The sequence below is a fragment of the Neomonachus schauinslandi genome, chromosome 14 (genome assembly GCF_002201575.2).
Source record: "Neomonachus schauinslandi chromosome 14, ASM220157v2, whole genome shotgun sequence".
NCBI lineage: Eukaryota > Metazoa > Chordata > Mammalia > Carnivora > Phocidae > Neomonachus > Neomonachus schauinslandi.
In genome coordinates, this window is record NC_058416.1 from 85,232,814 (window position 1) to 85,246,731 (window position 13,918).

At 47.0% G+C, this 13,918-nt stretch overlaps 1 protein-coding gene across 1 annotated transcript in view; it reads left to right on the top strand.

Annotated features, from left to right (window-relative positions):
- CFAP251 (cilia and flagella associated protein 251) overlaps positions 1 to 13,918 on the top strand; it is a 65,514-nt gene that overhangs the window by 36,147 nt on the left and 15,449 nt on the right. The window contains exons 16-19 of the mRNA XM_021698569.1: positions 3,010 to 3,124; positions 3,946 to 4,109; positions 8,149 to 8,239; positions 8,450 to 8,593. Coding sequence (XP_021554244.1) covers positions 3,010 to 3,124; positions 3,946 to 4,109; positions 8,149 to 8,239; positions 8,450 to 8,593 — 514 coding nt within the window. The remainder of the gene's footprint in view (positions 1 to 3,009; positions 3,125 to 3,945; positions 4,110 to 8,148; positions 8,240 to 8,449; positions 8,594 to 13,918) is intronic.

Sequence of the window (13,918 nt, forward strand, 5' to 3'; positions counted from 1 at the left end):
TTTATCTACTTTTCACATAAAATTATAATTATATGGGTTGGAATATATAAAAGAAATTCTTGAGTCCTACACACCAAACTTACCCATGATTACTTGGGGATTAAAGGGTGCAGCAATGTGGGTGTCTAGGTAGATTATCTATCCTGTGCACGTCTAAATGTGTGAAATTGTTCACAATGAGTATGTGATACTTTTTCTTTTTTTTTTTTTTTTAAAGATTTTATTTATTTATTTGAGAGAGAGAGAATGAGAGACAGAGAGCATGAGAGGGAGGAGGGTCAGAGGGAGAAGCAGACTCCCTGCCGAGCAGGGAGCCCGATGCGGAACTCGATCCCGGGACTCCAGGATCATGACCTGAGCCGAAGGCAGTCGCTTAACCAACTGAGCCACCCAGGCGCCCCTATGTGATACTTTTTCAATCAGAAGCAAAAGATACTAACTTTACAAAATTGTCAGATACGTTTAACAAAACTAGGTGACAGTTACATGGCCCTCCTATGTGTCAGAAATTGTTCTGAGTGCTTTATGTATATTAACCGACTTACTGTTCACCATGGTTTCAGGGGGAAGGCGTGTCATTGTCCCTATTTACTGGTGAGGAACCTGAGGCCCTGGGACGCTGAATAGTTTGACTTTTTCCCCCCCTTTTCCTTATTTATAATTTAAATTAAGATATAATTTACATATCATAAAATTTACCCCTTTTCGGTGATTTTTACTATATTCGCAAAGTTGTGCAACCATCACCGCTATCTAATTCAAGAGCATTTCCATCACCCCAAAAACAAGCCCCATTCCCTCCCTCCCTGTCCCACTCCTGCCCCACCCCTGGCAACCACCAAGCTGTGTTCTGTCTCTGTGGCTTTGTCTATTCTGGATATTTCATTTAAGTGGAATCATATAATATGTGACTTTTTGTGTCTGGCTTCTTTCACTCAGCAAGATTCTTCAGAGCTCGTCCATGGTATAGTGTGTGACAGTGTTTCGTTCCTTTTTTATGGCTGGATCATATTCCACTGTGTAGACATACCCTGTTTATCCACCTGTTGTCGGACATTTGGGTCGTCTCCGTTTGGGGCTATTTTTGTGAACATTTGTGTGTAGGTTTCCGCGCAGACACCCGTTTCATGTCTCTTGGGCAGAGACCTAGGAGCGGAATGACCAGGTCACGTGGTAACTCTGTTGAACCATTTGAGGAACTGCCAGACTGTTTCCCAAAGCAGCACCAGCAACAGCATGCGGTGGTTCCACGTTCCCCGCAGCCTTGACCCTACTCTTTAAGGGTCCGAGCCAGGATTCAAACCAGAGTCTGCCCCTAGCCATGCTCTCGCTGCCTCTGTCCACTTGGTGATACTCGGGGAAGGTCCTCAGACATCCCTACTCAGGGTGACCTGCAGCTAGCTGGTGCATGATCCCTCAGGTGGCCATTTAGCATTTCTGATACCTCACCTAAATCTCCATGTGTATGAAATTGACTGTGGATCATCCACCTGACCCCACCCCTCCGTTGCACCCTCACAGCTGGCCCCGGCCCCCTTGCTCAGCTCACCGCCCTCCCCCTCCTGCTCCTGCCCCCTTTCGTTTTCTTCACTTTTCCAACAACAGTCTACTTCCCATGCCCTTGCGCCACCTGTGTTTGCTGCCTGTTGTCTGTCACCTCCATATTCTCTACCTTTCCAACTCACCACTGCAGACCCAGCTCACATGTTTCCTTCCTCAGGGCAGTCTCTGAGCCCTGAACTCGCTTGTTCCTACACTCTCCCTTCAGTGCTTCCACGTCTGTCATCTCGTATCAGGCTGTGAGCTCAGTGCAGTGACCAAATCTCACTCACGTCTGTGTCCCGAGCACCTCACACAGTGCCTGGCACAGAAGGTCCTTAAAAAAGACTGCTTAATGGATTTGCGCCTCATTTAGTCAGTGCACACACCTGGAGTGTGTACTGTCCCCACCAGTCATGGGCTGGGTACAGGGGACACAGGAAGAAAACACATCTAAACCATGAGAGGCTTATCATATAAAAATATGGTAATGGTTACACAGGAGCAGATCCAGCTTTTGTGGGATGTGAAGCGTATTCAATTTTGTGGGGCCTGTTAAAAAGAAAAAAAAGGACGGGCACCTGGGTGGCTCAGTCGTTAAGCGTCTGCCTTCGGCTCAGGTCATGATCCCGGAGTCCCGGGATCGAGTCCCACATCGGGCTCCCTGCTCTGCGGGAAGCCTGCTTCTCCCTCTCCCACTCCCCCTGCTTGTGTTCCTGCTCTCGCTATCTCTCTCTCTGTCAAATAAATAAAATATTTTTAAAAAAAGGGTACATAATTAAGAATAAAACACAGCAGGACTCCCTGAGGCCTCAGAAGGTACCTGTGTGAGCCGGGGGTCCTGAAATTCGTGTTTTGCTCGCTTCAGGGAAAGTACTGCTCTGGGCTTAGGATAATGTGCCGTAACCTCACCTCGGATCAGATTCCTACCAGAGTCTGAGTTAAAGAAGTCTGACCATTGCTGGGGCACCATTCATCACAATTATTTTCCCAGCAGTGCTTGGGAAGTTTGCGTGTTGCGCTTGTAGACCTGTATGTCAGGTGTCTCGAGCCACGGACGGCACCTCATTCTGATCTCTTGGCCTGCCACTGGGGAAGGGGTGTCTTCCTACATCCTGGCAACGCATGTCACTTCCTCACCGCGTTTTCCTCGTCCCTTGTTCCTGTACACATTCTCGAGGCATAATGTTCCCTTCACTCAGCTGTCAAGGAGGAAACTCAGAGCCTCCACCACGAAAGCATTCTTCACAATCAGACTTTCCCTGGAGCATTTACTGTTTGGAGCTGTTGCCTCTTATTTACGGCAGCTGTTAGCAGCGGTTGAGAGGGAGGTTCTTCGCTGAGTGACAGGACAAGAAATTGGGAATGCAAAATGTGTATGGTATCATGAAAGGTAGCTAGTCACAAAACGTACGATCAGATTTGTGGAATTCAAAAAAAATATGTTTCTTTTTTTTTTTTCTCATGCAGAAAGACACTTCTTGGGCCGGTTTTTGGGTCTCCCATTGAGCAGATACAAATCCTCCCAGTGAAAACCACCTTGGAACTGCAGAAACGCTACATGGTGTTTATTAACAGAAACAAGGTAGCAGCCTTTGCTCTCTGCCTGGGGAGATGACTCTCTGGGGTTGGATTAGCAGTCAGCCCCAAGTAGAGTCAGACTCCGGGATGCCAGATGTCACAGCCAAGCCCAGCTCCTTCATCTCGGTCAACAGTGATACTGAAAATTGCCATAAATGAGTGGAAATTGGGTCTTAGGAAGCATTTCTGAGCAGTTATTGCATTTTCTGTACTCCCATAAGGACATGTGGTCACCAAAGGATTTTTTTCTTTCCCATTTATTTACATGGAAAAATCTTATAAAGACATGCAAACTAGCTACACTTAGTTCTACGTTTAATAATCTATTGAGGGGTGCCTGGGTGGCTCAGTCGGTTGGGGGTCTGCCTTCAGGTCAGGTCATGATCCCAGGGTCCTGGAATCGAGTCCCACATCAGGCTCTCTGCTCAGCAGGGAGCCTGCTTCTCCCTCTCCCTCTGCCTGCCTCTCTCTGTCAAATAAATAAATAAAATCTTTAAAAAAAATAATCTATTGAAAAGCATAAAATCATAGGATTCCAGAATTATTCTGGAAAACCTTGGACGTCTGACTATGAAGACGGGTAAAAGCTTCCTTCCTGTGTCTCTACCGCAACCTGGCGTCTCTCTCCTAAGGGACCAGCCCACAGGGGTCAGTGTGTGTGTGAACCTCTAACCCCATGAAACGGGGGCTCTCACACACTGAGGTGGTTCCAGATACGCAGGTCCTTCCGGTAAACAGCACTGCAGGTGACTCGTGAATGTGCCGGGCCCGAGCCTGGGGCCCAGTTATCTGAATCTGAATTTTCAATGACATATTCCTCTCTAGGTTGGACTTCAGATCTTACCAGTTGATGGCAATCCACACAAGACATCTGCTATTATATGCCACCCCAACGGGGTGGCGGGAATGGCCCTTTCCTACGATGGCTGCTATGCCTTCACAGCTGGAGGACAGGATCGATCGGTGGTGCAGTGGGAAATCAACTTAAGGTACATGATCAGGCGAGAAGCTCAGCCCCACAAGGCAAGTGTCAGGAGTAGACCCTCGTTTTTTAACCAGCCACGCGGACAAGTGTGAAGCCCCTACTTCAGGCCCGGCCCTCGGGTTGTTCCCCATGACATCTGTCTATATGTGTGTGTGGACAAAAGATTACTGTTTTGCTTCAGGGACCAGTGGTATTTGCGGCGAAGGCAGTGTGATTCTACCTTGTTCACAGGCGGCCCCTGAAATACTTCCCACTCTGTCATCCGCAAATTCACACCAGCTAGAAAGATCTTGCCCAAATCTCCGAAGCCTGTGTAACAGCAATAGTGAGAGTATTATTTGAAACGTGTTTCCAGCCTGCTCTTCTCACCCACCTGCCCTGAGCTGAGACTCTGCCTTGGGTGAGGCTGGAGGGGTCCAGGGTTGAGCATCACAGAGTACTCGGACTTTGAGGTCAAAGAGACCTGGGTTTGGATGTGGAGCCTCCTTTCCGCTGGCTGTGAGACCTAGGGCCTGTTTCTTAACATCTCTGACCTTTAGAGTCCTTGTCTGTGAAATGGGGGGAAAGGAGGATAATAATAGGGACTTTTATAGGATCCTTGTAAGGATTGAATAGAGCAGAGCTAGGGGCTCAATACATTAACTATTTCCTCTCTTCTATTCTTTATGAAGGCCTTGCTAAAGAGCCTTACTAAAAAGGGCAAGTACTACAGCATCCCCTCATCCACCCAAACTCCGTGAGCTGCTACAGGGCAGAGCCGGTTCCCATCCCTGAGCACCTTCTCCCAGCGCCTGCCTCTCAGTTAGCCTCCTGCCTGGCAGCGTCACACTCAAAAGCTGGGTACAGACAGCTCGGAGGCACCTTCCTTCCTAAAGAATCCTTCCTTCCTTCGATTCATGTGCCAAGTGCACATCTCTCTTTTATGGCAGACATCGAAGCTTCTTCTCTTAACCTGAATAGCAGCAGAACTAACCAGGTGAATCTGCTTTGGATCCATACTTGTTTCAGGTCGCAGTTGCAACTCTGACCTTCGCCTCTGCCTTCAGCTAAGAGAGCAGATTTTGGGAATTTGGGAATTTAGAAGCTGGAGGTGAGCTCGCACATTGAAAAGCACTTCCCGATCGTGTGCCCAGAACAAGCTGCTTGATTCCTTGACAGCTAGTCTGTCACCTGGAACGGTGGGAGCGACACCCTGGGGACAGAACAAAATCTCCTCCTTTTCATTTTTGTCCTCTTCTCCATAATCATGGTAGAGATTAAAGGAAAAAAAAAAAAAGGCACCCGCTTTCCAATGGCTTTCCTGGGCCTGGCCAGAGTCCAGGCTTCTGAGAATTTCAATTTAATCTATTGTGGGGACAAAGGATCATTATAAACTAATTAGCACTTCATTGCTGCTTCTGGTGTCTTAATATGTTCAGTGCTTCACTAATGGGAAGAAATGTAACAACCCCAAACAAGTAAACAAACACAATTCCCTGCTGGTCTACTGACTGAGTCAGAGGGTGAAATTAAGATGCTGCGTCCTCTCACGTGCCCACGATTTTTGTCGGGGTGCTCCTGGGCCCAGATACTGTCCCTGCAGCATGTCGATCTTCTCCCGGGTGCACCCCTCCCTCCCTGGCATCTTCTCCTAGGGTTCAGTCCACACACACTGGGCCTTTGCCCCGTCTTTGCTGGCATGCCCCCCTCTGCTCCCCTTGTCTTGCACCTGTTTTTAAATCTCCTGTTACTTTTTGATGCTCGACCTCACACCCACCTCTAGTCCTGCTGTCGTGCTCAGAGGACAGCAGAAATCCCCGATTCAAATACCACCTTTCCTGCCTGCTTGCGGCATGACCTGAGGCTAGTCCCTTAACTTCTGAGTCTCAGTTTCTCCATCTGTTAAATGGGAATATCATCACCGTTTTGAGAGTAATGGTTACTACCATTGCTGTTCCTCCCCCCCGCCTCCTCCCCAGGGGAGCATTTGCGAACACTTACTATGTGCTTACTATTTGCTGAGCACTTACCATGTGTTACAGCACTCACTGCTTCTCCTGATTGAGCTCATTTCCCAGAAGTACTGTCTGTGTGTCTCGGCACACAGTAGGTTTTCAGTAAATGTGCTTCCCCTTTGTGCCCTGATGACGCCCTTTTTTTGTTGCAAGCATAAGGAACCCAGCTTAAGCACAAAGGGGAATTCATGAGACGGTCATGGACACCTCAGGTCCACCCTGCAGGAAGAGCAGGGACGGCGTGCCCTCAGCATTTGCTTTCTGCCTGGCTCTGCTGTTGGCTTCGTTCTCAGTACAGCTGGGTTTCATTGCCCAGCACGACCATGGCCACTGACAGTCCTCAGATTCCCACAAGCTGGAGCTCTGACCACAGGGACAGTGGGTCTCTTTCCCTGGCTCTCGTTGGACCGCCCCAGTCCTGTTCCTCCAGCTCTCTTGGGTCTGTTGACAGTGGCCAGGAAGCAGGAGACGTATGACAGTCCTGACCACCAGAGAGCTGCTCCCAGGGCATTCGGAGCTTCTGTGAGTCGTCCCCAGACACTCCTGGTAGTGACAGTCTCCTCTGCATCACTTCTGGCCTTCGCCTGGCCCTGTTCCAGAGCCACATGGCTAAAAGTGGCCTCCCACTGAGCCTGTCGGGATTGGGCCTGGGCAAGGCCTGGAGGCCACAGAGAGGGAGCCCTCTCAGCTAGACACCTGCCTCGATGGCCAATATCAGAGCTGGGGGAGGCCTGGGCCCTGCTGCAGAGGGGCCTCAGACCCACCTGGAGAACACACCAGCCCCTCCCCAGGCCCCAATGCAGCCTGCTTATGCAGGGCCTGACAAGACGGCCAAGACGATTTTGTGGCTGACTCTTTGAAGAGAGGCATAGGTGTATATTAATACCCAGTTCAACAGAAAAGAATAACCCTAACTACCTTGTACCGAGCCTTCTCTGGGCCAGGCCCTGTGCTCACTGCTTTCCGTGCATTGACGGATTTCATCTCATAGCCATTCTGCGAGGCAGGGACTATTGGTATCCCCATGTGGTATCCCCATGTGTCTGGAGATAGCTCCCAGGTGTTAAAGGACCCTCCCATGCACTGGAGTATGTGGTGGGGCTGGGATTCATATCCGGCTCTTTCTGATTCAAGAGCACACCTTGACAAACACTCATCACAGGAGAAGAAGAGAGGGCTTCGTGTCCAGCCCTTTATGTGGCTTCACTCCATTTCCACAGCCACCCGTGAGGCAGACCTGTAATTATTCCCATTCTACAGATGGGGAAACTGGGGCTCAGGGAGGTTATCGCCCGTGATCATATTGCTTACAGGTGGCAGAGCCAAGACTCACACGCATGTCCTTCCGACTCCAGATTCTGGATACTTAACCACTTCCCCACTGTGGTCTACACTGAAGTGTGTTTTAATAACCTCACGAAGAGGCTAATGGCCTGATTAGCAGAAATCCAGTTAGTGGATTATTACGATGATTTCGTATTATGTGTATTTTGTATGGGGCAAAGTCAGTCTCCTACAAAAAGTAGGTTTTCTTACCATTTACAGTGCCTATTTTTAGAAAGCCTGATCCCGTGTTAGAGAGCAGAGGGTTATTTTTATCTGACTGGCATGGGTCCCTGGTGGCCTCCCGAGTTTTTATGGAAGCAATTAGTGTTGGCGGCGTACCTGCGCTTATCCCGGATTTTGGCTCTGGTCATATGCAGATCTCACGTTTCGGGCGAAGCTGCTCTGCTGGGGAGGACTGTGGGTTCAGCACCAGGAGCCCTCCCTCCCTCCCTCAGGAGAGCCGTGTTCCCCAAAGACTGCAGACAGATTGCCAAGTGCCTGCCCTGTCATCAGCGAGAGAGTGTCACTGTCATTAGGGCGGGTGCCCTGCACCACCAGATTCCACATGGAAATGGACTTTTTCGTTTTCAACTTCATTTTCGAGGGAATTTTGCTAACAGGTTTCTAGAGCCCCTGACTGAATGGGCGCTGTGATACCCTGCAGAGGTCCGTGCGGCCAGGCGTGAGCGCCTTCTAACGGTGATGTTTCTGTTGCTCTTTTAGTGCTCTGGAGGCAGCAGTTTCTCTTGGGGGCGAAGACTTGACCCCGTTCTATGGTCTGGTGCCTGGTGGCAGGGAAGGAAAATTCTACAGGGTAATTGTCCTCAGAGTAAACACTTGCTGGTAACATCTAGTTAAGTTCGTAAAAGAGATGTGCCTGGGGTGAACCTTCTCACTTTTTTCCAAAGCTCTTTTTCCCACTGAGCTCAAAAATGTACTTTCTAGAAAATGTCCTTGGAGTCCTAATGGATGCTTCAGACTGAAGCCAAAATGTGTGTTGTGTTTCCATTTTATTTCCACGTAGGAGCTGGAAGACTATTTTTACTATTCTCAGCTCCGTAGTCAAGGTATTGATACAATGGAGACCAGGAAGGTGTCGGAACACATTTGCCTGTCAGAGCTTCCTTTTGTCATGAGAGCAATTGGCTTTTACCCATCGGAAGAAAAGGTAGGTAGAAGGAAAACGAGAACAGCAGTGGGATCTGTTATTTATGAAAATGATCTCTGGGGGCAATAATTATAGGTCAAGGTAAAAATTTAACGTTATTCTCACATAAATGGATCAGAAAGAATGTTCTGGGCATACCAGACACGCTCCTTAGAAACAGACGTACCATAAAGATATACCTGAAAGTCTTATTCCTTACCGGAGTCTGACACTGGTAAGAGCTTGGTTTTGGAATTAGACAGACTGGCCTTCACTGAGCTCAGAGGTGACGCCTGTGAAGCCCCGGGGTGCAAGCCCAGGAGCATAGGGAAGGCCCAGTGAATGGTCATTACCGGGTTGATTTTCAGTGCTTAGTTGCTGTTCACTGGCCTGTGTGAATGGGGCACTGCTGGGAGGTGGGTGTTCATCCTGGGCTGTGGGGCTCAGAAGAAGCCCTCGGTCCTAATGACCCTCACAAAACATGCCCAGCTGTAAGGGGCTCCCAGGGACCAAAAGCACTGCAGGGAAAATGGTCTTCCTAGAGACCGTGGTTCACAATGCAATTGACTGGGTTTTCCTTCAGATGCGAAATGTTTAACACATTTTCATTGTGGAAAGTTTGGAAAAGGTACACAAGTGAAATGAAGAACATAATTACTTATAATCCCACTACACAGATGTAACAGTTATATAAAATTTAAAAAAACTAATTGGTACCATGTTGAATATGTATTTTCATCCTATATTTCCACTTGATGTTATAACCATTTTGCATTTATTAATAATTCTCTGAAAACATGATTTTTTAAAAAGATTATTTATTTGAAAGAGAGAGCAGAGCAAGAGAGAGAGAGCATGAGTGGGGGGGGGCACAGGAAGAAACAGGCTCCCCACCGTGTAGGGAGCCTGACTCGGGGCTCAATCCCAAGACCCTGGGATCATGACCTGTGCCGAAGTCAGACGCTTAACCAACTGAGCCACCTAGGTGCCCCCGAAAACATGATTTTTAAAGGACATATCTTAATTTTATAACTTTTTCTGATTTAGGAAATAGAACTATAAAACAGAAATAGAAATTACTCAGAGATAATCACTGTTAACATTTTGGTGGACTTTCTTCTATTGTTTTATATATGGATATAGATACATCTATATTTTTAAATAAAAAATTGGCATTATATGGCATACATGTGTATATGTCCATGTATATCAACAGTTTACAGAGTATATGTATATATATGCGCATGGATGTATGGATTTGTGCATGTATATAGGTACATGTGTGTATATGTGTTTATATGTATATATTTATACCAACATTCTCAGTAACTATTGTTTCGTGAGCATGGTGGTAAAAATACACTTTTTTCCCCAGCTTTATTAAGATATAATTGATATACAACCTTATATAGTTTAAGGTGTACGGTGTAGTGATTTTATATATGTATTGTTGCAAAATGATTACCACAATAAGGTTAGTTAACATATCCATCATCTCACATAGTTAAAATTTTTTGTGTGTGGTGAGAACTTTTATTTATTTATTTTTCTTTTTTCAAGTTTTTATTTAAATTCTAGTTAGTTAACATATAGTATAATATGGGCTTCAGGAGTAGAATTCAGTGATTCATCACTTAGATACAACACCAGTGCTCATCACAATAGATGCCCTCCTTGATGCCCATCACCTGTCTAGTGCATCCCCCACCCACCTCTCTCCAGCATCTCTCAGTTTGTTCTCTGTTAAGAGTCTCTTATGGTTTATTTCCCTCTCTCTCTCTCTCTTTTTTTTCCTTCCCATATGTTCATCTGTTTTGTTTCTTTGACATATGAGTGAGATTATAAGGTATTTGTCTTTCTCTGATTGACTTATTTCACTTAGCATAATATACTGTAACTCCATCCATGTCATTACAAATGGCAAGATTTCATTCTTTTTGATGGTTGAGTTCTATTCCATTGTGTATACGTACCGTATCTTCTTTATCCATTAGTCAGTCAATGGACATTTGGGCTCTTGGTGAGAACTTCTACAATCTACCTTCTAGCAGCTTTCAAATATACAATACAGTATTGTTAACTATAGTCACCACGCTGTACATAATATTCTCCAGGACTTTTTCATCTTGTAACTGGAAGTTTGTACCCTGGCAACCACTGTCTGTTTTCTGTTTCTGAGTTTGGGGTTTTTTTTTCGATTCCACATACATGTCTTTCTTTCTCTGACTTATTTCACTTAGCGTGATGCCCTCAAGTTTCCTTCATGTTGTCCTAAGTGGCAGGATTTCTTTCTTTTTTTGGCTGCATAATACTCCGTTATATAAACATAAGTCACATTTTCTGTATTTATTCCCACCAACACTGCATGAGGGTCCCTTTTTCCCCACATCCTCACCAGCACTTACCTCTTGCCTTTTTTTTTTTAAAGATTTTATTTATTTATTTGAGAGAGAGAATGAGAGAGAGAGAGAGCATGAGAGGGGAGAAGGTCAGAGGGAGAAGCAGATTCCCTGCTGAGCAGGGAGCCCGATGTGGGACTTGATCCCAGGACTCCAGGATCATGACCTGAGCCGAAGGCAGTCGCTTAACCAACTGAGCCACCCAGGCTCCCTACCTCTTGCCTTTGAGGAGAGCAGTTCTGACCAGTGGGAGGCGAGAGTTCATTACAACTTTGACTTGCATTTCCCAGAAGATGAGTCATGCTGAGTACCTTTTCACGTTTGACTATCTTTTTTGGGAAAATGCTTATTCAGGTCTTTGGCCCAGTTTTAAATTGTTTTTTTGTTTTTGTTTTTGTTTTTTGCTATTGGGTTGTATTAGTTCCCTATATATTTTAGATAGTAACCCCTTATCAGATATGTGGTTTGCAAAAAAAAATTTTTTTAAGATTTTATTTATTTATTTGTCAGAGAGAGAGAGAGAGAGAGCACAAGCCAGGGGAGCGGCAGGCAGAGGGAGAAGCAGGTTCCCGCTGAGCAGGGAGCCCGATGCGGGGCTCAATCCCAGGACTCCAGGACCATGACCTGAGCCGAAGGCAGACACTCAACTGACTGAGCCACCCAGCCACCCCGCAAATATCTTCTCTCATTCCATAGAGAAGATATTTCATTTTGTTAATTCCCTATTGCTGTGCAGAAGCTTTTCGGTTTGATGTAGATGACATGCTTTCACAGGCTCTGTACTTAATTGAACCAGCCCCCAGCTGACAGACACACAGATTGTCTGAAGTGTTTGTCTGTCTGAGACATGGCTGTGAGGAGCATCCTTGTGTCTAGTTTTTGCATACTCCTCTGATTATTTTCCAGTCTCCGAGTCCTAGAAATAGAATTACTGGGTCAGAGAATAGGAACTTCAAGGCTCCGCTGCCAAACAGCTTTCCCAAAATGTCACATTTCGCAGGCCACCATCAGGCATACAGAAGGCCTGAAACCCAGCGGAGCTGTGGTACCCACATTGCTGGCTGGCTGCATTTTAGGGAAGTAAGCTGTGGTCCCCGTTATTTCTCCTGGCCCGCCTAGAACCACCTGTTTTTGTGTACTCTGGGTATGACCGAAGGTGACTTTTATTCTCCAAATAGCATCTGGAAAAATGAGCTCTGAGAGCCCAGAGACCCATGCAGAGACTTGAATGAGTACCTTAAGCACAGCGGGTATTCTAAGCTCCTCAAAAGGTCTTTTGACCAATGTACATTTTGTAAAAGTACATGCCCAGAAATGGAAGCGACTATGGAGAAAGTTTGTGCAACCCACATAAAAGTGTTCCTGAGAGCTGTATTTCCAAAGCATGTTCCTTAGAGCGGCCAGCTCCCAAACCAGCAAACTACATCAGAAGTACCTGGAGCACTTACTAAAAGAACAGATTCCTGGGCCCATCCTGGACCAAGCCAGTCAGAATATCCAAGTAGGGGGCCTGGGAGTCTGCATTTTCCCCCCTCCCCGGGTTGCAAACCCCTGCCTTGGAACAGTGGCCCCATGAGGTATTTACTAGGGCCACTAATGCTCAAGGAAGGATTAGACAAAGAGAAATAGGATTATTAGTCAGGACTCTCCTTTGGTTACAGGTTACCGAAACCTAATGCAAACTAGTTTTTGGTTCACAGGATTTCAAGTCTAGAGATAGAGGTAATGCCCAGTATGACCTAATCTAGGCCCTCACGCTGCTGCCAGGAAGCGTCCTTCTCCCCGAGCCTCTCCTTCCTCCCTGTTGCCTTCCTTCTCAGTGGATCCCTGGGCGCATGTTCGGCAGGCACAACTCCAGAGCCCCGGTCACTGCCCCCAACCTCCTCGCCATTGTCCTCGGGGCAGCTGCTACTCAGGTTGGCCACGCCTGGATGCTCCCATGCTCCCCCCGGAATCAGAGGCAGGGTCAGCCACCTTGACCCCGAGGACTCTGGGGCAGCAGGAGTGGGCTCCAAATGGAATTCTGCATAGGGAGAAAATGGGTCCACGATTCTGAGGCTTTAGGAGGTCACTGGACATTGGGAGTCTTGAAGTGAGGTGTATACATTTGGGACAACATCCCCCCAACTGGACTGATTGTGGAAACCTCTTTTTCATTTCACTTTGGAAATATTGCTTTGACTTCTCACCAGCATTCCCCACCCCCCACTGCATTTCACCTTCTTTATTGTGTCTATAGTTCATCTTCTCCTTTTTTTCCCCAAACATTGATCTTAAGTTAATCCCCAGCTTCTTGGGGTGACTGGCTGGCCTAACTTCCAGACTGAGGAAGGGGAAAAAAGCCTATGTTGGTAAGAAGTGCAGGGACCCAGAACCTGTCTGATCTAGCTGCTCCCTCGGCAAGTCATTTCAACTATAGTCTGGGTTCCCGTGACCTCATTTATCAGAGGAGACTGGCAGCAGCTCGCACCTCTAGCGATGTCACGAGGGTCCAAGGAGCACCCCACCTCGCGTCACACAGAGTCGGTACTTAGTAGCCCCTCTTCTCACTTTAGTATTTCCTGTCAGAGGTGATGAGATGGCCCCTCTTCTACTTTATTTAACTTTTTATCTTGGAAAATTCCAAACATGGACAACAGCAGAGAAAATAGTGTAATAAACTGTTGCATACCCATCAGTCAACTTGAACAATGATCAACTCCTGTTACATCCAGACCCACCAACTTCCTCTCCACCCTTGGCTTGTTCTGAAGCAGGTCCCACACACTCTTACTTCACAGGGAGACCTCTGGAACTGAGTTGTCCCTTACCCTGTCGTCTAGCCGGGGAGAGGGTCATCTTCCACCCCCTGGGGGAGTCTCAGGTTCACTGTCACACATGTCCTGTGCGTAGGCATCAGATGTCTCTCTGAAGACCGTAGATTCTAGCCGTCCACGTAGGGAGGAAG